Raw genomic sequence first — 22,888 nt, 5'->3', positions numbered from 1 at the left:
CACTCTCAGCCTGAAGATCAGCTTTCCTGTTTCCCAACCCCCAGAAGCAGGTCAGGGTCTTCAGAAGGGAACCGAGCTGGAGATTCCCCATTCACTCCTCCTAGGAGCCTGGAGGGGGGTGAGTTGTCTGGGGAGCCTGGGGACAATGGTGTGAGTTCATGGGAAGAATGTCACTCTGGATTTTCTGCCTGGTTATGGGACTCCTCTCCACTAGCTAGCCTTCTCTCAATGCCCAGACAGATGCCTTCCACATTTTTCTCTTGTGCTTCAGACTGGGAAGAGGCGATACCCAGGTGGGGGTTGGGGGGAGGGTGGTGGAAATTAGATGTGGAAGCCTAGTGGGCGCACTGGAAAAGGGACCGAGAGCTGGGTGCCTGAGGCAAGAGTCGGGTTGGTGGGGGAGGGGGACCAAGGGGAGAAGCCTGGGCTTACAGGGATTCGGTAAGATAGAGGGGCAAGTTTTGAGGCTTCTGTGCAGAAGACGATCTTGGGCTGGAGCAGGGAGGGGGTGTTGCATGGCCAGTGCTGGTCCGAGTTGGGCCAGAGGGGCAGGGACTGAGACTGGCCTAGATGAGACCTTAGCACTGAATGCTGCTGCCTCCTACTCTTCATCTTCCATCCCTTCTCCCCACCCCCCAAGCGTGAGCCTCCCCCCACCACCCATCCCAGCCTGCATTCCTCTTTGAGCAGGTTGCTTTTGAGAATTTTAAACATACCCTCTCATTTCGAGGCAGCAAACCCCAGCAGTTCCGGCTTCGCTGTTAGCTCTTTTGTCTTTGTTCCCAGGACTCAGGGGCTGTGTCGCTGGCTTCCTGGGGATGGCTGGGATGCAGGGGGTGGGGGTGGGCGCTTCAGCCGGTGCTGAGTCTGCATCCCCTGGGGGTGATGGGCTGGGACTTGTTGGTTCAAATAAACCCAGAAGTCAGACTGGGGCGGAGGTTGGAGTGAGGGAGCCCGGAAGAAAAATGGGAGGGGGACCCCGAGGTCTTCAGGAAGTCTGGACCTTAAAAGCGCGTGACTGCGTTTGGTGGTGGAATGGGAAAAGTGCCTAGAAATGTGAGGGAAGAGGTTTGGGGGCAGTTTGGTCCTTTCAGAATTTAGGGCCTTCCTCAGCATCTCCCTGCCTCCTTCGCTGCCGTGTACAATGCCAGGGATTATGCTGAGGGGCGGAGCCGCCCAAGTGGCCGTCTGGCCCGCTGCACATATAAAGGTGCTATAGAAATGTGCAGTCTGTCAGAGTCTCCGGGCAGGCAGGCAGGCAGGCAGGCTGGCCGGCGGGCGGGCTGGGGAGGCTTTGCATCTGCAGTTGCTGGGGGCGGATAAGGGGGGCAGAGAAGAGCACTGATTTACAGTGGTTCAGTGCAGTTTCAAAAAAAGAGGGGAGGAAAGCAATGGGACTTCTGGCTGAAAGCGCTGCTTTGCATCTTGCCTTGCATAAATTTGCATACTGAGTTCAAAGTCGTAAAATAGACTCGGGGAATGAGTGGGACCCACTGTCACTGATTGCTAACACCACCACCTTCCGCCCCCCTCCCCTCTTCTGGACAGAATGCTCAGAACTCGCTCTGCTAAGCTGCTCCGCCTGAGTCACCACCACTTTGGAAGGAGGAGATGGGGGAGCTGAGTGCTGTGCTGCGCCTGGGTCCCCTCATGGGAGATATGTGCTTCCTTGGCGACGGGTGTCCCATGGCCTTGGAGGCAGGGCTGCTGTGGAGGGTGTGGCTGGAAGGTCCCGAGCCTGCTAGGCAAGCAGGAGCCTGGGCCTGCCCTTGCGCTGGAGAGCTGGAATTGGAGGAAGCCACCAAATCGGAGTCTTTCCCTGCAGTCTCCCTACTCACATTTCACCTGAGTCAAGTGTTCACTAAAGTCAGTTCCCTTTGTCTGGACCAGTGATTCCATCCATTCCTTTGGCAAGATATTTGAGAAAGCTTTAGTAAAAAAGCAAATCTTGTATAGCAATGTCAAAAGATCTCACAAAAACTAAAACAGGACTAAGGACTCTGAATTAGAATAGGTGGTAGAGTCTAGTGGGGAATAAGAACACACCTGAGGTGGTCATGAGGATCTACCTATGTAGTAGTTCTTGGCCAAATTGGACGATTGAGTTTCCTGGCAGGCAAAGGGAAAAGGGAGGCTTATAAAGTTCTCATTGTTACCTTACCTTAGCATTGAGCTTTAAAATAAACTTTTCACGGAGATCAGTCCTTTGGATTAGGGGGGGGGAGCTTTATGGAAATTAGCCTTATAAAAAAGCCCGTGGGTTGCTTGAGAATAGGGCATATTTGATCACCCACGGCCAGGCCTTTGAGGGCGTACTTTGAGAGCATCACTGCTCTCTAGCCCAACTGTCAGGTTAGCTTCTTGTTGGTTCTCAGATTAGCTGTTCTCTGCCATAGAAAATGGGACACGCAATTAAGATTTGATGTGAGGAAGTGCTGAAAATTCTCGACTCTAATGAAATGTAGAATCAGAGCATTTTTCTCAGCCTGTTGGGGGTGGGGGTAGGGCAGGGCAGGGGCTGCTAAAAGGAAGGAGGGAGAAGCAGAAAATAAATAGTTATGCCCACATTTGGTTTTGCTGTTGGTTTTCACATTCTACCATACCGTAACAACAACAACAAAAAGTCTTGGTGATTGTTATTATTTTTAAAATAATTTTATATCCAGGGACTGCATTTAGCTTCAATCTCTTCTGTGTTCTCAGCTGCCCACTTCCTCCTCTGCTTTCTCTATCCTGTCTTCTCAACACCCTCTAGACCCTTTGTCCCATGCTTTCTCACCGTGGCCTGGTCTAGGACACCTGGCTGGATGCTAAGTAGGTGGACAGGCATTGAGAAGGTGTCATGGAAAATATACTGACCCCAAGCTTTCTCAGGGATCCAATTGGAGGGAGACCACGGAGGTGAATGGCGACTGGAATGTCTGAATCGAATCTAATCCGTATGTGAGGCGGGAGGTTGGCTGGCAGTGCAGGGTCTGGGCTTAGTGGGCGGGGGAAATAGCCATTTCTCTCCGGGAAGGTTCATGCTTGGGCTGCTTCTGCTGACACCAAGGCACAGAAGAGCGAGGTTACACTTTCCATTGACCAGGGGAGCTAGTGTTCTGGTTGGCAGATGTTCTAGGCCCCTCTGCTTCTTGCTATCTCTGGCCAGCGTTTTGCTGAGGTGGCAGGCAGCCGCCAGGAGATGGATCATATCCCATCTGTCCTTATCCTGTTGTGAACTGGCTTCTTTGCCTGCTTTGTCTTCTGTGTATGACATCCCTGTGACGTAGGTTTTTCGCCTCTATTTTGCAGGTGAGGACTCGGGCTTAGTCAAGGGGCACCTTAGCAGGTAATTAATAGGATGAGAAACTAACCCGGCTGCCTTTCCTCTGGCCAAGCCAGGGAGTGGAACTTGGCAGAAAAAGCCTTTGACTCTGTCAGCCAGAAGATTTGTTCGTGGACACCTGCCATGTGCAGATGATGCCCAGGTCTCGGTTCATCACTGTCGGCTTCAGGTTCAGTTATTTGCGTTTTCTCGCCTCGTCTGAGAGGCCCAAGTTCTGGAGCTTGGGGACTTCAGAAATAGAAGTGGCCATCATGCAGCAGTTAGAGGCAAAAGGGTCCCGGGGTGGGCTTCTGGAGAGGAGAACTGGGGGGCCCGAGGGGGTTGAGAAGAGATGATGATGGAAGCAGCCCGGTCTTTGCTGTCAGTTGACCTCGGTTTCCATGCTGACTTGTCTCAGAACCTGAGTGGTGATGGGCTGAGGCCTTCCCCGTTGGTGACGTGGGGATGATTGTATCTCTTAAATGGGGTGTGTGTGAGGGCAGCTGTGGCAGTGGAGAGTGTCTGCCACATAGTAGGTTCTCACACACATTAGTTGCCTTAATCTTGGCAAACAATGTCTCCTTTCCTTTAAAATGAATGCTCACTGTCTGTGTCAGAATGGCCAATCATCTACAGCATGTAGGGGCCTCATCCGAGATGTATTCTCCCTGAGCCTAAGTTCCCTTATCTGTCAGTCAAGAATTGATAGGACCAGCTCCATTGAGTTGTGCCTGCATGCATGTTACATGTATGCATACATGTGTGTAAAGATAATACATATAAACCTAAACACTTGGGTTTGTTTTTTTTTTTTTGTAATGAGTCACTTGATTTTTATCTCTTCACCTATAAAAAGGAAATATTCATACCTCTGACCTACTTTCACAGACAGTAGTGAAACTGTTTCTTAGAAAGGATAATGAAACCGTACTTTAAATGCAGTATAAACCCTGTTGACAATAAACAATGGCTGAGGTCAACAGGCTCACACTGTTTATGGACGAGGTAGGCAGTGTTCTCTGCGGCCTGTGTCCTAAAATCTGGGACTGACCGTTCTCGGGAGCGTCACTCTGCAGTGCCCAGATTTGGGGTGGAGGGACTATGCGGGACAAAGGTGGCCCCAGAATTTAGACACTGGGTACTTGTGCTGGCCTTGCTGCTCATGAACAGGTGACCCAGGGCCGAATACTGCTTTCACCTGGACAGCCAACCTGTCGGGTCCAGCCCTCCAGCTGCTTGTGTTCAGGGGCTTGGAAGATCTCCGAGGCCACGTCTCAGGCGGAAAGCTCCCTCCGGTACGGATGGCCCTCCATGGGAAACTTGCGAGGACCCCCAATGGGGGTCAAGCATGAACTGGCCCTAACACAGTTAGGACGTAAGACGTTGCGAGGGGGTGCAGTTGTTGAGTTGTCAGAGCCAGCAAAGACCCCATGGTGCCTGTTTCCTGCTGCAGGAAAATGGGCTTTCAGATCCATCCTGTCTGAGCCGAGGGTGCCAGAAAGTTGAACGTGATCCTGGCAAAGAAACTGGATGTTCCATCCAAAAAAAGTGACGTTTCCTTACTATGAGTCTCCGGAGTTTACCTCACTCTGAGGGGGGAGCAGCATTGCTTTTCACGGGGGCGCTGAAGGGTCTCAGCGGGGATGCTGGGTGCAGGACTGTTTTGGGGCGCTGGAGTTCTTTCTAATGTTCGATTCCATCTGTGGTCCCAGAAAGCCTTTGGGGTGGTGGGCTGTCGGGGCACAGTGACGGCAGTTCTCAGGCGTCTGATGGAGCTGAAGCCCCAGGAAGCAGAGAAGATGAATGCTTGAGCTTTGGGGGTTCAGCATATGCTTGTGGTGAGACCCAGGACAGTAGGGACAAAGTGTAGTATTTGCCGCTGGGCATCTGGGGTGGACTCTGGGCCTTCATGGTATGTGTGGTGGGAGGCAAAGCCCACTTTAGAGGTGGGGATTCAGTCCAGAGAAATTTCTTGGCTATCAGGTTCCAGAGTAACTGCCCCCACCCTCACCTCACCCCTGCAATGAGTAGCGTCTCTGTGGGCTATAGGAGGTCTTTTTCTCTCCTGGAAAATGGACCATCCCCCTGTGCCTCTCCCCGGCTACTTGGCTCCTAACCCTGGACGCGACCCTCCCCCTCCTCGCCACTCCTGTTCCTTAACAAAGCCAGGGACGATCTGGGCTGGCTCGGCTCCTGGGTGTCAGTCAGGACGCAGAGGGAGACCTTGCTCAGAAAGCAGCTCCCCCGGAAAGAAGTACAGAGTGGACTGTAGTCGGGAATTGTTTCCCTTCCCCCGCGTTTTTTTTGGTAAGGGGGGGCATCTGGCAGCCCTTGGGTCCCCTTCTGGCCGCCAGTCCCACATCTCTCCTTGGCTGTTGGGAGGCAGAGCAGGAGTGAAGATTGGGGAGAGGGGACGGGGGGCTGGCAGGCCTCCAGCTGCCAGGCAGGAGAGTTGGCCCACGGGCTCTGGTGAAGTTGGCCTGAGCAGAGCCTGGGGAGGTTTCTCATGAGTGGACGGGTGTAGGTGTGTCAGCCTGTGTTCATTCAAGGAATTGAGAGCTCTGGGAGCCAGGGAGCCGAGGACGGGAGGGAACTGAGCCCAGGAAGGCCTGGGGAGGTTGAGGAAGTGGGGGCGTGGGGGGGAGGCAAGAGGAGCATGTTTAGCGTGTTCCATCCTGATAGGAGTGAAGAGATGGGGACCTTCCGGCCGGAGGGATCTGAGTTGCATTACGGGGTACAGTGAGCAAAGGGGCAACCTCAAAGGGTAAATGACGAAATAATGATACCTAAAACTGCTTTTTTGCTAGACATTGTCTACTTCTACCGAAGTGCCTTTAGATTCATTTTTTTTTTCATCTGTTTTAGCCTTAGGATGCTCACCACTTGACAGATAAAGGAATCAAGGCTGCATTCAGGTTCAAATGCAAAGGCAGGCGCGGACCAGAACGGAAGGACCAGAATGGAGTCCGGGTCTCCAGCTTCTCATTCCAGGGCTCATTCCATCAGACGCACACATGCAGAGAGGCAATGAATTATATACTGCTGTTTAGAAAAGCTCCTTTTCCCTGGGAGGTAGTAATTAAGGCATAACTTCTCAAAAATGTTCCTTTATGCAACTTCCCAGGAAATTTTTTTTTAGGTCTATTGTCTTGACTTCTGGATGGTGGTGCCAAGTTGCCTCTGGATGGTGAACTTACTTTTAAGTGCCTGAGACCAAGAAAAAAATTCAAATGGCAATTCCTTGTTCCCTGCCCCTGCCACAGCCTGATAAGGCTGGACAGTTTCTATAGCAACAGCGGCAGGGGGTGTGTCAGGCAAGATAAAGTGGGGTGGGTGTGGGGTGGGTTTACTGGGTCTCGAAGGCTTTTGAGGTTGGGTGAGGTCAGCTGGCACATGACTGATGGCTCCCTTCACTGGGAAGATGGGGGTCCTGTGGAGACGGGGAGGGGGCGAGGTGATGGGAAACAGAAGAAATGAAGTGGTCTGACTGAGAGTCTCCTTCGGTGATACCAAGTGACCAGATGCCATTCTGGTTGGCTAAGAGCTATGACGCTTGACAACCTGGTTTTGGCTCTCCCATTGCCTACGTGACTTTGTACAGTTGGCCTCAAACCCAGTGGCTTTTTTTGTCAAGCGTGAGAGGGGATAAGAAATTATCAGCCTCATGTGATTGATGATAAAACAAAGTTATGTACATGAACCACTTGACACAGAAACTCAGACAATCACATGTGGTCATACGGGTTCTGATCTCCTCCTTCCTTCTTCTTTGATATCAACTTAATAGAAGGAAATGGCAAATGCCTGTTTTAGGGTGTTTTGTGATTGACCAAGTTTAGTAAGAAAAGATACTTAAGAATCCTGTTAGGAGATGTGGCTTCTTCCACAGGGTGTGGCTTCCCCAGATAGCTGCCCTTTGCTAAGTCCAGAATGGCCTTTGATGCATTGTCACACACTATGGTTCTACCCATGGCTGATGGCCGATCATGGCCCATGTCTGCCCCTGAGCTGAGGATTCTCACTTGGCACTGCTGGTTGTCTTTGGTTTGGTTTCCTGCCTCTAAATCAAGAGCGCATAACCAACGGAGAGAGGTGACGTGATGCAGTAATATGTCAGACAACATTAGTAAACTTTTGGTTACAGAAAAGGAAAAGCATGGTGACCTATTTAAAGACACTTATTTATATTCAGGACACTTCTTGTGCTGGTTTGAGAGTGTGGCCAGCAATCCTAGACATCTTCGCATGATTTTAGTTTCTTTTTGCCTCCTATGGGTTCAGTTTGCCAGGCTTGGAGTATCTGGGAACAGTCTTATGAGGATGGAGAAGAGGCAGGTGGAAGGGGAGGGTGGGAGCAGAGAACTGGGTAGGACCTGGTCTCTATCCCTCTACGGGAGCAGGTATGTAGTGTCACGTCATCGAAAGTGAGTGTAGGGACAGTTGTTTGAATGTGGATCCTGGGAGAGGACCCATCTCCTGCTTCCATTTGCTTGCTGCCTAGATGGTGAGGAAGAGGCCAGAAAAGTGAGAAAAAGAATAGTGATAAAAAGAAATAATATAATGTGGTATACTAGGCCAGAGTGTGGGGAGATGCGCTTTGGATGGTTAGCTTTCCTAATGCTGAAACGTGGAGCACATATTGTGTGCAAGCTATGAGACCAACTCTAAAAAATGCAGCTGTCACACCTGTAGCACATACTTTTTGATCCTGGTGAGGGGAGCAAGAAAAGCATTTTGAAATGTTGAATATCATCTAAGAAGAAACCAAGTCAGTAGAAATGTATATAATATATCTCTAAATAAATGGGCTCCTCTTTGAGCATTTTGACCAAGGCCCTTTAGGGAGATCATTATGTGAAATAATGAGCGTCCTTTCTGGTGAATAAAGTCATAGAAACAAGAAAATCAAGTTTAACAGATATCTACTTCTTCAGTCTTGGAAAAAGAAAGCACAATCTTTTCCTTCCAAAAAAGTAAATTGAGCACACAGAATGTGTTCTTTCCTGACCTTCTTTTATTATGTCTAGAGCTTTTTTAAAAAGCTCTCTGGAAGCGAAGTCCAAGTTTGTGTCTTCAAGAAGCTTCCATCCTTTGGAGGAGAAAGGAGGAGCATGGACCCATGGCTTTTTGCCAGTGCACTCCGGCTAGAGAGCTGTGAAGGAAGTTGAGTGCTTTGGGCAGGGGGACCCTTCGTCAGTTCAGCCAAGTAGACTTTGGACACTTGAAGTTCATATTGTCCATCTTCCTTCATCCTCCAAAAGTTCCTCCTAAATGGTACCAGAGGAAGTATGTGCTATTTGTCACTTGTTTTGGTTCTTTCTCATGAAACTCTTGAGTGGACTTCCCACCTGGATCTCTCCTGTTTCTCTTTAAGGCTGTTTCCTCTCTGGTCCTCAAGGAACCAGAACAGGTGCCTCCCTTCCATTACGCATACTGGCCCTGCGGCAGCTTCTCCACTGTGCATCTGTAGGTGCCCCTAGAGCTCTTGACCCTGTGACTTCCCTCCATTACCTTCTAGTCTTTTCTCGGACTCATTTCCCAGTTCTTCCTGCCACAGAGCCCTGACCAGGAGGAGCTCATGGTCAGTCTCCAACTGGTGGGTAAGTGACCCTAGCAACACTGCACTGGCCTCTGAGTCACGTTGGCCATGTCACTGTTGTTTGGTCTTCTTGCAGCCAGTGGGGTTCCCAGGGTACCCCAAGTTTACTAATATCCTTGCTTGATAAGGAGGGTAAGGAGTGAGAGAGGTGAATTTTTAAAGAGAGAATTTAAAAAATGCAGAAAAGTACTAAGAATAACATAATAACACCAATTTACCACCCAGAACTGGGAGTGGTTGATATTTTGCTGTCATATTTGATTCAAGTCTTTTTTTTTTTTAGCTTCCTCCAATGGCCCTCGTCACTAGCCTCCTGTTCCCTGTCCCCCCTCCTCAGAGGCAGCCCCCAGCATGCATTATTTAATGTTTCTCTTTCTTATCTAAACAGATTTGCTAATGAATAACCATTATCTAGAGTTGTTCTCTGAAAAGAAATAAAAAATGTACATAAAAGGTTTCATTCTGTAACTCTTCTCCCTTGTTAGTCTTAGGTTTTTGAGATCAACTTATGAAACTCTCTTCTGTATATTATTCCATTGTATTATTCTACTGATTTATTTATCCATCCACCTATCAAAAGACTTTTAGGTCAGTTTGCTAATAGTTTTTTATAAGTACAAATAACGCAGTAATGAATATTGTGCATGGGTCCTTTTGCACATGTGTCAGAGAAGTAGAATTGTTGTGTCAGACACATTCTCTCCGTTCCTATAGCCTCTGGTTCGTTTGCACCAAAACACACTCTCTGATCACTTGGGCCTTCAGCAAATAGGTCGCTTTGTGGGTTCTTGGGTGGCTTTAGTTGAACCAGAGGAGAAATGTTTGGGACCCACGGAGAGGAGAGAAAGCTGATAAGGCTATTTGCCATCTTGATATCAATTTCTCTGGCTCTTCAAGGACAGCCTGGCTCGCAGAGTCCCAGAGGACCTTGGCTGAATTTGAGCATGCTTTTGTTTTCTCAAACTGTCTGCTTCTGCCCTGACCCTCCCCAGGTCTTTGTCATTCCAGGAATGACCCTGGTGAGTACGAAGGCAGGGAGGCTCTGTACAGTGCTGTTTCTGCTCGCTCAGGAGATGGTGATGTGAGGGCGTGCTCTAGAAAGCTCCGTGATGCCTGGCCAAGAAGGGCTTCTTCTTGTGCATCCAAGCACACATGCTTGTCTGTTTATGAACCTGTGAGTCAGTGGATGGAAACTGCTTACGTGACTACACCTTTGCCAAGTGTGTATGTGAAACCATATCTCTTGAAAAGAGGAGGCATCTTTCTCTCATCACCAAGAAGTTCTTCAGGAAACGGAGGTAAGAGAGAGAGAATCGCAAAAGAATGGGGCCCTGGAAATGCCAGAGCTTGAAGAGGGTTGTTAAAAACCCGATTCTTTGACCTTTGTCCAGGCCGTTGTCTTTGAACTTCTGGGGCTGGAGTCCAGGTCTCCATTTTTAGAAAGCTCTTGATTTCTGTTAACAGCTATGGTTGGGAACCAATCACCTAGTCTAACTCCCTGGATTTACAGACCAGCACACTGAAGCCTACACACCTTAAATACCCTGCTGGCATTACTCAGAGCCCGGGAATGGCAGTAATATCGGGATCAGAACCTTGGGCCTCCAGTGTCTTCTTTCCACACCAGAACTGGTAGGCCAAGGCTGTGAGCCCAAGAGCCCTGGTCTTCCCATGGAGATCCAGGAAGGGCCTGTGGTGGCCTGGCAGGTGGTCGGCTCTCTGCCCTTCCTTTTGTAGGCCATCATTTCAAGCAGCGGTTCTTTTCCTGGACAAGGGTGGGGCCTCTGCATACTGGCCATTCCACTCACAGACTTTACTGAGCTCTTCAGCACTTAGCTGGGTGACAGGCCTGTAGTAGCTGGGGTGCAGAGGTGATGGTCCCCAGATGAGAAAGGCCCGTGCCTGTGCTTGTGTGATACAACCTGGATGACTTGGGGGATTTCGAACATCCGAGGAAGCTGCTTGCAGCCATTTCCTCTCACAAAGGGAATGCAGAGGGGAGGAACGACCTCCCTTTGTTTGAAAATCATGCTGAGGAGCTACGGGTCTGTTCCCAGGGGATTTCTCCCAGAACATGGTGGCATCTGAGAAATGTTGGGTTTGCTTAGCTGGCTCCCTTGCAAGGAGCGCAAGCTCAGAGTGGGAAAGAATGAGAGGGGAGTTTGGGATGAGGCTGGCTGTCAGCAGGGGCTGGAGGGACTGGCCAGGAGAACATCACTGGAATGTGTCCTGGGTGCCAGCCTACACCACAGCAGACTTCCGTGTGTGCACCACTGTGCATGCACTGCCGCCTGCTGCCTCTGACCTTCTGAAAAAAAAGGTAGAGGAAGACGCATACACAATGTTAGTCACCCAGAGAGACTAGGACTGCAGGTTAAACTTTAACTGAAAGATAACAATTAGACCCCCCTTCCCACCACTTTCTAATTTCTGCTTCCCTGCCCACCTCCCAGCATGGCCTGAATTATCCACCCAGCCTCTTGGTGGGCTGTGTTATTGAACATAGTGGCCACATGCTCGATGTAGTTAGGTGACTACAAGCAGCCAGCCATCCAAAGGGACTGGCTTCGAATTCTTTCCAACAAAAGCTGTTTCCCCTGTGTGTTCCCTATTTAAGTAGCAGCCTTTATTTTAGTAGGATTATTATTTCCATTTTTCAGACTTGTGAAATTAGAGCTCAGAAAAGTTAAATGGTTTGGCCAGAATCACGGGTGAATCATAAGTGGCAAAGCCAGGATTGGAATTCAGGGCGCTTGACTCCCGAAGTCCTTTGCCCATTAGGGTTTCTTAATGAATCGTCCACTGCCATGGCTATTAATGGAGAAGTTGTCCAGGAGGGAGGAGGAAGATAGCAATTAGTTCTTTATTCTTTTGTCCAACATATATTAAGGATAAGTGCATTTTGGGAGAAATCAACAAAGGAGCCACGTGAGTTCTGTGCCCAGCTAGAGTGGAACCAGGAAGGCATCCAGCATCGCCTTGGTCCGTTACCTGTTGAAAGGTGAATTCACTGGAGGAAATGCCATTGTGGTTGGGTTAGATCATCATGTGGTGCCCCAGATCTTAGCTTTCTAAATAATCAGGAGATAGACTAAGGAGAAGGTTGGAAAATGACTAGGGTCTCTTCAGAAGCAAGAAAGGAGACTTATTAACCTGCTATGAAGATGGGTGATGCTTCTGAAAAAACGTCTGCTTTTCTTACCAGGCCTGAGAAAGCACAGATGCCTCTCACTCAAAGCAGGAAGGACTAGGGGTTGCTTTTAGATCCTCTGAGCGTATTTTCCTAAGAGTGCTTTAAGGTTTCCCAGAGATCAGGAATTGCCAGCTGTCCAGTGGAACATTGAGGTCAGAGCATCGCACTAGGAGAAAATGAGGTTTCATAAGTGCAAGGGTCTGCCAGACACAAGGGTTTTTTTTCATTCATTGAGTAAGGCTGTCAGTGCTACAGTCAAACAAGATTACATGGGGGAAAAAGGACTATGCCAAAATGAAGTTTTAAAATGAGGGTGTGAATGCATAGAAGTAGATAAAGCTCTTTTTCCTGGAGTCTCATCTTCTGGCCGCCCTCCTCCGCTAGATTAGTGAGGCTGGGTCAGAGGACAGTGTGGGGACCCCGTGCCAATTAGGAAGCATCACTGATGATGGCAGAGAGGTCATTTGCTGTGCTGTAGACCCAGACGGTAGTCCGTCTGGGCTTCGGGCTTACTATCTGTAAAATGGGACAATTTGTCCATTTCTTCTCATCGCACTGGCCTTTCTCATCTCCAGCTCTCCCCCAGGTGCGTAAGGTGGAAAAGCGTGGCAATACACCTGAAGCCGATGGGGCTTCTCTCTGTTCTTCCAGCCCTCCCCACAGGAGATCGGGACTCTCTGCTCTCCCCCACCTCTCTTTGGAAAAGCTTTACCTTCTGTATGTAATTGGGAAACTCCCCGCTTCAGTGTTACCCATTGCCTGGGTCGCTGTGTGAGGGGGACCCACTAATGCTTATTTATCTTTGGGGGAGAATCTCTTCATGGGCCTTGGAGGTCCCTGGCCGTCATCTTCAAGCCCGAAGCTGTTTCCAGCTATGCGATTTGGGTTGCTAAGAACTGTTTCTCAAAGTGACCTTTGCACTGCAGCCCACGGAGCTGCATACATAAGTGGTTGCTTAATAAATATTATTCTGAACCTAACTCTCTTAGGCAGAAAAAAATGCAAGTTGGTATTTTTGTTTTGAGGGCAAATTCCATCTCTAGCTGGAGTTCTACATCTGGAATGTTTTCCTGTGGACTGCTTCTGTCTCTGTCTCCCCTGAGAGAATGTATGGGAAGAAGTTGGTAACGTGTGACAATGGCCTTGTCTGACTGAGTGTGGGAGGCCGTGTGGGTACTTCCTTCCCCTGGGGGAGCAGGATTGGGGTGGCGGAGAAATGGGGGCAGCTAAAAGCTAACCTCGAGTGCCCAGCACCATGAATACATATAGCGTCTCTCGAAATCCTTCTGGCAGCCCATTGGAGGTGCCTGCTGTTTGTCCGTGTTTTATGGATGAGCAGTGGAGGCACAGAGAGCTTAAGTAACTTATCTAGGGCTGCACAGCTAAGTGGTTGAGCTGGGGTTCAGTCAGGCGATTAGACTTGGGAGCCTGAATTCTTGAACCTCTTTGGCTGAGAATGGTAACAGTCAGGGAATCAAGGCTTGTCGCAGCCTCGAATCCTTTCTGATCACCCAGCCGGCTACTTCCTTTTCCTTCCCGGGGCTTCTACTTCGGGACGTGGAGTGTCAGCATGTACGTCAGCAGACCAGGCCCGTGGATGTCCTCATCTAATTGGCATGTTCGTTGGCAGTGATGAGATCAATAAAGGCATGGAATGAGATATACCCTTGAATCCAGGTGACCTCTGTGAGGGTGGACAAACCGACCTTCACCTCAGAGAGGTCGTGGATAGCTCAGGATAGGAAGCCAACGCTGTCCCTTGTCTTCTGGGACCTGGAGGACAGCATTAGACATTTTTGCCTTTGTAGGCCCCTTTTCCCATTAAAAAATATTCTAAAATCATATTTTATAACTGCACCTCATAATTGCAAACACATCAGTATTGTATATTAAGATGTTTTCTTTGACCTAAAAGCTTATTGTCCTTTCTGATTTTAAAAGGAATTGAAACATTTTCCAGGCCCCTGGGCCCTGTGCCTGCTGTGCCTAATGAACTCATCTGTGCACCTTTTTACCTGACTCATTTAAGTATTTTTACCTTGTCAAACATGTTCCCAGAGCTTACGGAGGGCTCTGTCCTGAGCCCTGACTTCTCAGACTTAGCCAAGGGATGTATCTTTGGCTCCATCAGTGGTATGAGTGCCCAGGAGAGGTCGGAGGAGAGGAAGCAGCATGCTGAGTCCTCTGGGATGCCCAGGGAAGACCCCTCCACCCCCAGAAGGTGGACTAGTAGGCCGGAAGGGCGGCTGGAGATGGAAGGAATGGTGGGGTCTTAGCCTTGGGGTCGGGGAGGATATAGTAGAGCTCAGATCTGCTTTATGTGGGGCAGAGGTCTTCAGCGCTGGGATGGGGAATTTTTAGGCTTCTGGATAATGCCTGACTCTTCTGAACAGTGGTTTTCAACTGGGCGATTTTGCCTCCCAGGGGCCATTTGGCGATGTATGAAGACATTTTTGATTGCCACGACTTGGGGAGGGTGCTACTGGCATAGTGGGTAGAGGCCTGGGATACTGCTCAGCATCCACAATGCACAGGACAAGCCCCTATGAAGAGTCATCTGGTCCCAGTGTCAGTAGTGCTGGGGTTAGGAGACCCTGGTCCAGAAGGTGTTTCAGACGTTGGGTTCAGGTGAGTGGAGCCTTCCCTTCTTCAGCCAGAGAATGTAATTATAGTCACAGTGGAGACTGCTGTCTTTACTGAGCCTAGGGACCAGCAGGCAGGCCTCCTCCCAGGAGAGGGGCCAGCTGAGCTTCTGAGAGTCAGGCTTCTGACAGCAGAGTGGTTGGTTCCAGAAGCTGGTGACAGTGTGCTATGTCAGCAGATTCCCAGAGCCCTCGTCTTGTCTAAATCCCACGTCAACAGAACACAGTCTTGAGCACTGGACGTGGTGTTGAGATCTCTGGAAATCCTCCTTGACATTGTCCACAGGAAGCCGACAGCTGGGCACGGTGCCGTGAGGAGGGGGTTATGCCAAGGGTGACCTCAGGTATGGGGTTTGAGCAAGGGCAACTGGGCTGTTCTCATTTGCTCCTGGGTGGTTCCGCAGTGCAGCAGGGTACAGGACTTGGCTAGGCACCTTGCTCTCCTCCTGTGATCCCTGGGCAGCCTCTTCAGGGGTGGGGTCAGGGAGCTTGCGACTGTCCCACCAGGTCTAGTGCAGAGAAGTCTGTAGAGATGGAAATGGCAGGAGAACCGAGGCGCTGAGAAGGCGGGTGAGCCTGGCCCCACCTGTGCCATCTGCCTCGTGAACTTCAAAGATTAATATGAAGGAGATGGAGAGGAACTGAATCAGAACATCCTATGTATTTTCCAGGTTTTCTCAGACTCTCCCAAGCCTGTCTCCTCCAGCCTCCTGCCTGCCCTCCACCTGTTATCTGAACAGGGAAAGGGGGAGGTCTCTTTCACAGCTGGCCCCACCTGCCTGACCAGTCCCGAAGGGCAGCTCTGTGTGGACATGAAGGGACAGAGAGAACCTGTGCAGCCAGACAGGGCTGCTGTGTGTCTCCATCCTGGGGTCCTGGCGGGCAGCTGAGCTGGGGAACTGCGTCTACTTCTCCCGGGGCTTCTGGATTTCGGCCGCGTTTGCCTCAAGGAGCAGAAACAGGAGGGCAGGGTGGGAGGGGGTCTGATCACACGGAGTAGAATAGGACTCCCACCCAGTCTGGTGGCAGTTGCTTCAGATCAGCCTGTCCTGCAGGTGGTGTTGGGGCTTCTGGAATCGGATTTAATCTGCGCTTGGTTTATTTATGGTAAAACCCAAGCTACTCAGAGCCCCCGGGGAAGTAGCCATTCTCTAGAGAGGATTTTCCGGGTTTCAGGAGGCTTACTCATTTAAATATTTCAATTTTTATTTTTCTAAAATTTAACAATTTTGAATAGAAATCTTTTTTTTTTTAATGTTAAATATTTGACGTGTTATCCCCCTTTCCTTTTCGGACAGCTCAAGGTCATCATCATTATCAACACAAACTCGTCTTTTGGGCTGTAAGATGTGGAAGTCACTGATGGGCGTACAGTTGTTCGCCATGACTAAATGTCCCCAAAGCTCTTACTTTGCTTTTTTTTTTAAGTGTCCTCTTTACTCCCTGCCATTTAATACTGCTTGCCTCTGTCCACCTGCCTTCCTTCTTTCTCCTTTTAATTTTGTTGATTTTATTCTGCGGTGGCCTCGGGAACCAGACATCCCAGAAGCAGGCTTAGGGGAGTAATGGGGCTGTGAACTGCCAGGGTTCTTTCATGTGCTGGGGAGTAAGGCACCCCAGTTTGACAATGCATGGATGTGATGACAGCTCTTCTGATGCTCGGTGGCTTGTCTTTCTGTGTCCTGGTTCTTAGTGTCAGGTTCCACGTTGCTGAGGTAGCATTTCACTGAGGCAACCGTCCATCATCATCATCATCATCATCATCATCATCATAAGTAATCACCACCACCAACACCACCACCACCATGACATAGTTTCTGTGTTCCAGGCCATATCTTAAGTGCTCTACCTATAACGTATGCTCAACAGTTCTGTGAAATAGGATCTATTATTATCCATTTACAGTTAACAAAACGGAGACACAGAGAGGTTATGCAGCTGCTGTAAAAAGTGGCAGAGCTGGGATTTAACCCGAGTCACTCTCTTGCCCAGTGCTTGCTCGTCTGGAGATAATGCACTGAGTTCTACAGGGATGCTGCTGTCGCTAGTGAGAACTGACCAGGCATCAGGCCCTGCGGGCAGGGGAGGGATGGGAGCAAACCTCTGCTGAACGCTTCCGTTTGTCGGAACCGTGCTGGTGGCTTGTCACCTGGAATCTGCTGGAGCATGCTCTGTGAAAGTAGGCGCCAGCGCCAATGGCACAGAGTGCCTTGTCGCTTAGGTGGTGAGTGAGTGAATGCCAGAGAGGGTATGGGTATTACAGCCCCACTTTTAGAGGTAAGGACCAGCTCTTTCCACCATACAGCACGGCCCAGAACAGCGACCGTCTGAGCCACCATGCTGTGCCTAACTTCTGAAGGGACTGCCAGATACTAGGCGCTTAGCCTGAAACTTGTGTGTAGAAATATTTTAAGAGCCATTTGGTCGTGTTTGGGCTATAAGTTTTTGAACGTGTATTAAAAGGGAAGAAAAAATGTGCATGATCTGTTTAGAAACACTCCCGCTGCGTCCCCAGGTCTTGTTGGGAGCTGCAGGCGAGCTGCTCTGGGCAGTGTGGTCTGTGGCCCGGTTTGCTCTGTTGTGTCTGCAAGGGGCTGTTTGAGCCCCTTGACCCCCCCTAGAGCTCCAGGGCCCTTGTCTACCTGGTTCTCACTCTTTCACCCCATTCTGTGCCTCTGGCCTGTTCCTGGCTGGACGCGCCTAAGCCAGTGTGAGACCGTGGTAGTCGGGGACTGCTCCCAAGGCCCCCCTGCTCCTGAGCTGTGCACATGATAGGAGCCTTTCCCTGTTGTTGACTAACTGGCAGTTGAAGAAAGCCGGAAGAGACGTCATGGGCGCTCCTTGGACGAAAGTCTGGATGCGATCAGACGAAGCTTCAAAGTTGAGGTCATCGTTCCTGTTCTTGGGGCTCTCGTCGTAATGGGGGGTGGCAGTGGTGTGCCTGGACAGACGTGGGGACAAAGGGTCACTGGGGTACTGCTGTGGCAGCCGTGGGAGTACCGCGTCAGGGGAACACGAAGAGGGGCAGACGCGCAAACGCAGAGCCACAGCAGGGGTGTTGGGAACTAGGTTCCGGTGGTGCCGAGGCCCCACCTTCTCACCCTCGGCAGACTAGGCATCCATGCCCTTTCAGACCGTGAACGATGGATCCCTTAGATTGGGGGTTGGTGGAAGGTGACCCTGGGAGGTCTTTCTAGGGAGAATGACAGACCCCAGAGGGGACTGAATTGTATTCCATGGCGAGGGCCTAGAAGGCACGTTCGTCTGTGCTTTGCCCCGGCTTCCTGGGATGCAAGCAGAGCAGGGCAAGCATGGCAGGCGTTTAAGAAAGGGTGGTGGTGACAGGGCCCACGTAAGAGCTGCGGGTGCGACCGACATCGATACTCCACGTGAATGGCTCAGCACAATGGCTCAGATGTCAGTTCTCTCTGGTCCCGTCATCACCCGGTCCAGACGGCCCCAGAGGGCCCGACTCTGGAAACTGGACCTGGAACTCCGCTTCATTTCCTCTCTGCAGACAATGGCGATGACCACGCGGACGGAGGCCTGGTTGAGAACCACGTGACCACGAGCATGTTTGGAGGTGGAGGCAATGCTGGCCGCAAGCCCTTCACGTCGGGCATGAAGGAGCTGGCTGTGTTACGGGAGAAGGTCACCGAGCAGCACCGCCAGCTGGGCAAAGGCGGCAAGCAGCACCCCGGCCCGGAGGAGCCCAAGAAGCTTCGGCCGCCACCTGCCAGGGTCAGAGGGGGTCGGGTCTGGTCGGAAGGGTGGGAGGACCTACGGAGGGAGTCTCATGGTGGGGAAGGGCATGACCTGTGTTGCCTGCAGGTAAAGCACTTTCTGGGTTCTGCCCCCAACATATTCAGTGACCTTCTGGCCAATCAGCCAATTAATATCTCTTGGCGGCCTCAGTATCTTTGGCTGTGAAATGGACTGGGCGTGTGGATTCTTCAAGTCTCTTCCTTCTAAAATGTCCACATTTCTACTTGGCGTTGGGACACAGGCAAAGAAAACATGCTAGAGATGAGGACGATGGATCCACTTGAACTTGCTCACGCTTGCTGCAGTGTCCTCCCCTTCCTCAGCTTGCCCACTTCCTCTTGCCAGCCTAGCTCTGCTGTCTTGGGTCTTGGGCTCGGTTGGGTTTATGGAAAGGAATGGAGTAGAGATATCTAAAGACAACTTCTTAAATACAGTATTTGCAAGTAGGTCTCATCTTTACTCCTGACAGCCATTGACACAGCAAGGAGAGGAGTGAAAACTCACATCCGTTCGACTTTCTTTAGGGGGTGGGCGGGCCGCAGTGATGTGGGAGTGAGCTCCCTGGGCTGGGGGGCACAAGCCCATCTTCTACCTGTGTGGCCTGGGAGAAGTCCTTTCCCAAGCATGAGCTACTTTCTGAGGTTGCTCCCAGGGCCTGTGCTTTGTGAACTCATTCTCTAAGCATTGGCTGTGTCCACAGACCCCCTGCCAGCAGGAGTTGGACCAGGTCCTGGAGCGGATCTCCACCATGCGTCTTCCGGATGAGCGGGGTCCTCTGGAGCACCTCTATTCCTTGCATATCCCCAACTGTGACAAGCACGGCCTGTATAACCTCAAACAGGTGAGAGAAGGACTTTGTTCCTGCCCCTCCCGCCTGTAATCCCCCAAGCTCTGGGAGCTAGACCAGACTTCTGTAACAGGTGTGATGGGGGTGTCAGCTGCCAGGGCTGGCGAGGTGGGCTTCCCTCCCTGGCCTGGGGCCTGGCAGAGGCTGACTCCACTTATCCAGCCACCCACCAGCAGTGCTTGGTGTCCAGGTTGGGAGGAGCCTCTTGGAGAAGAAATGTGAGCCTCCACCGATGCATCTCAACCTTTATTGAGCATTAGAGTCACCTGAGGGTCAGTCTCTCAGGCCTGACCCTCAGAGACTGCCATTCAGAAGGTTGGGTGGAGACCAAAGTTGGCATTTCTAACAAGCTCCAGGGCATGCTGAGAGTCCACGGGCCACACTTCCAGAATTACCGATTTAAACCATTGACCAAGTAGCCTGTCTGGTTTTCAAGGATCTCAGGGAATGGAGAATCAGAGCTGGAGACATGCCACTTAAAATATTTCTAAAAATGGTAATAGAGCAGCATTGTAAGTACCGTAGAGAAAATTAGGAAAGTGTAAGTAAACCACTCAGATCCCTCCCCGCTCCCCCGCCCCTTCCCCTCTGTTCCTGTGCCTTCCAGTCATCTGTGTACCTATGCAGACTTTCTTCTCCACATTATCAGTATTTTTCACATAGCTGCATAGAGTTGTGATAATTTTCAGTGGCTGTTCAGTATCGATTGGTCGTCCTTTCACGCAGCCCACCCCTCACCTCCTCCAGCTCGTCCCCTCTCTAGGGAGAACAAGCATGCATACGTAGCATACGTGCCTTTCGTTCAAGGCAGAGGGGGAATGGGGTGAGGAGTGTGGGCTGCGCTGGCCGTCCAGTTTCCCATTTCCAAGCAGCGGTTCTGAGCCCTGGCTGCACCAGGACCTGCTAGGCTGCTTTAAAACATCACAGATGCCAGGGCCGCACCTCCAGAATTTCGGATTTGTGTGAGTCTGAGGTGCTCGCTGGCCACCGGGACTTTCAAAACTCCCGTGGTGATTCTAGTGGGCAGCCAGGACTGCCGTGAAGGGTGGGTGTACGGGAGCCAGGAGATGGGATATGGGGCTTGCTGATCCCTGGGAGAGGGCATCTCCCTTCCCTACCTCCTTCAGCGCAGGCATCTTGACCTCCAGAATTTCGGATTTGTGTGAGTCTGAGGTGCTCGCTGGCCACCGGGACTTTCAAAACTCCCGTGGTGATTCTAGTGGGCAGCCAGGACTGCCGTGAAGGGTGGGTGTACGGGAGCCAGGAGATGGGATATGGGGCTTGCTGATCCCTGGGAGAGGGCATCTCCCTTCCCTACCTCCTTCAGCATAGGTACCTTGCCCCTGTAAATGACAGTCTAGTGTTAAGAGCTATTTATTTGTGCGTGTGCCCTCTGAATGTAAACCAGCTATCTCGTTTGGAGCTCAGAAGAAGAAATAGTGGTCTCTTCTAATAAAAAAACAAACAAACAAAAAAAACGGCTGTGTGCTGTACCTGATGGGGAACCAGAGGCATTTGCAGAGTCATTCATCTGTGGGTACAGCAGGGACCCTGTGAGGAGAATGCCTGGATTTGCGCTCCAGCCATGGCTCTTACTAGCTGTGTGACACTGGGCACCTGTGCCTCTGCATCATCATCTGTGAAGTGGTGAAATAATGGTACCTAATTGACACGGTTGTTGTGAGGATTCAATGAATATATGTTAGATATAAACTATAAGTGAGCAGCACAAAGATGGCTTCCATGGTGTCTGGCACATAGTAGGACCAGTGCTACATCAACTTTTACCATGACGTACGTTTTTCACCTCACACTATGACTGAACTCCAGTATACTGGGTCCCCCGCTAAGGGCTGGGATGCCTCCTGCAGCTGAGAGCTGAGCCTTTTCATCCTGGGGTGTCTCCAGCAGCCTTGCTAATCAGAGCGTGGTCCCTGGGCCAGCAGGGTCATGTCACAGTTTGTGAGCCATACTGAATTTCGGACCCACCCCAGACTGAACGGGCATTTTATCCAGATCCCCTGGCTCATATTCAAGGTTGAGAGGCACCAACCTGCAGTGCTGGCTCAGGGTACACGGTTGCTGCTCAGGGAACCTTGAGTGTCGAAGGGAAAGCTGGCGGCCGGGGGCATGTCCTCCATGGCCTCCTCTTCTCTCTCCTCAGTGCAAGATGTCTCGGAACGGGCAGCGTGGGGAGTGCTGGTGCGTGAACCCCAACACCGGGAAGCCGATCGAGGGAGCCCCCACCGTCCGCGGGGACCCCGAGTGTCATCGCTTCTACAATGGGCAGCAGGAGGCTCGCGGAGTACAGTAAACCACAGCCGGCCGGTGCCTGGCACCCCCCACGCCCCAGCCCCTCTCCAGACACCTTTGGCGAGAGCAGAGTGCTTGGGTGGTGGGCGGGGGAGGATTTCCCAGGAGTTTTGAAACGTGTATTTATATTTGGAAAGAGACGGGCACCGAGCTTGGCACCCCCCTCCCAGGCCCCCTGCTCCTCCCAGCGGGAGTGGCCTGCACCTTCCCCTCCCCAGCCCCTGCTGGGGAGGAAGCGGTGGTTGCAGAGGCAGATCTGGGTAAAGGTTTGGGAAGGGGGAAAAAAGAAATTTTTATTTTTGAACCCCTGTGTCTCTTTTGCTTAAGATTAAAGGATGGAAAAACAAAGCGTGTGTGTCTTTTGCTTGTCTTTCTTTGCCCCCTTCCCCTGCTGGGAAAGAGGCCGCAAGGCTTGCTGGCCTCCTTCCATCTGGCTCTGCCCTATTCCTGGGGAAGTGGGAAAGGCAAGCCTCGGTTTCCCATTCATAAAACGGGAAGAAGGATGGGGCAGGAGGAAGGCAGATCTCTGGTCTGCGGAAACTTGAAAGTTCTGAACCCAGGTGGGACCCTCCTGTGCAGCGTGTCTCCTGCCTGGACTCCCAGCCGAGGCCCTGGCCTCCCTCCCGCCCCTGGGTGGGCACTGGGTGAGGAGAGGTGGAGCTGGTGTCTGTCTTCCCCTTCCCTACATTCAGATGACACAGCAAAAGGAGAAAGGGAACGAGGAAACACTGGAACTGGGGGCTCTGGCCCCTGAAGCAACAGGCACAAGGGGAGACGTCAGCTCAGCCCCGCAAGGAAAAAGCGGGGCTGCTGTGGGCATGCGTGCTCAGGAAGGCGCTGCTCTCCGAGGGGCCAAGGCGCCGGCTCCTGAGCAGCGAATAACGGGGATCGGGGAACTGGGGCACAGGTGTGGGCCTTGCTTCTGAAGCAGAATTCGATGTGAGCCCTCCACCGCTTTGTTCTGTTGGCCCCTCAACGCGTGGTGAATTCCAGGGGCACCCCCACTTTGCAACGAGCCACGGAGGAAGCCGTGCTCAGCGTTCGAAGGCCCACGGGCTACCCCCTTTCCCTCCGCAGCATGCGGCGGACTCCTCCCTTTCATGTTACTCCCTCTGCGTGTCTGGAGTCCGAATCCTTCCTGCCACAGAGAAGGGCACGGGAGGCTCAGGAGGGGCAGCGGACACGTGCGCCCTTACGCGGGTGAGATGAGCCCTTCGGCGAG

The 22,888-nt window shown here is 51.3% G+C and overlaps 1 protein-coding gene and 1 long non-coding RNA gene across 2 annotated transcripts in view; both read left to right on the top strand.

Moving 5' to 3' along the window:
* Positions 1 to 6,423, top strand: part of LOC107195303 — an 8,243-nt gene extending 1,820 nt beyond the window's left edge. The window contains exon 2 of the long non-coding RNA XR_003044701.1: positions 45 to 6,423. This is a non-coding gene — a long non-coding RNA (uncharacterized LOC107195303). The remainder of the gene's footprint in view (positions 1 to 44) is intronic.
* Positions 1 to 22,015, top strand: part of IGFBP2 (insulin like growth factor binding protein 2) — a 24,664-nt gene extending 2,649 nt beyond the window's left edge. The window contains exons 2-4 of the mRNA XM_006906736.3: positions 18,259 to 18,482; positions 19,207 to 19,347; positions 21,518 to 22,015. Of these exons, the coding sequence (XP_006906798.1) occupies positions 18,259 to 18,482; positions 19,207 to 19,347; positions 21,518 to 21,667 (515 nt within the window). The 3' untranslated portion in view covers positions 21,668 to 22,015. The remainder of the gene's footprint in view (positions 1 to 18,258; positions 18,483 to 19,206; positions 19,348 to 21,517) is intronic.
* The last annotated feature ends 873 nt before the right edge of the window (positions 22,016 to 22,888 follow it).

Source organism: Pteropus alecto, unplaced genomic scaffold, assembly GCF_000325575.1.
Source record: "Pteropus alecto unplaced genomic scaffold, ASM32557v1 scaffold110, whole genome shotgun sequence".
Classification (NCBI taxonomy): domain Eukaryota; kingdom Metazoa; phylum Chordata; class Mammalia; order Chiroptera; family Pteropodidae; genus Pteropus; species Pteropus alecto.
Note: the sequence above shows the minus strand (reverse complement) of the source record. Positions and strands in the feature narration are given on the sequence as shown.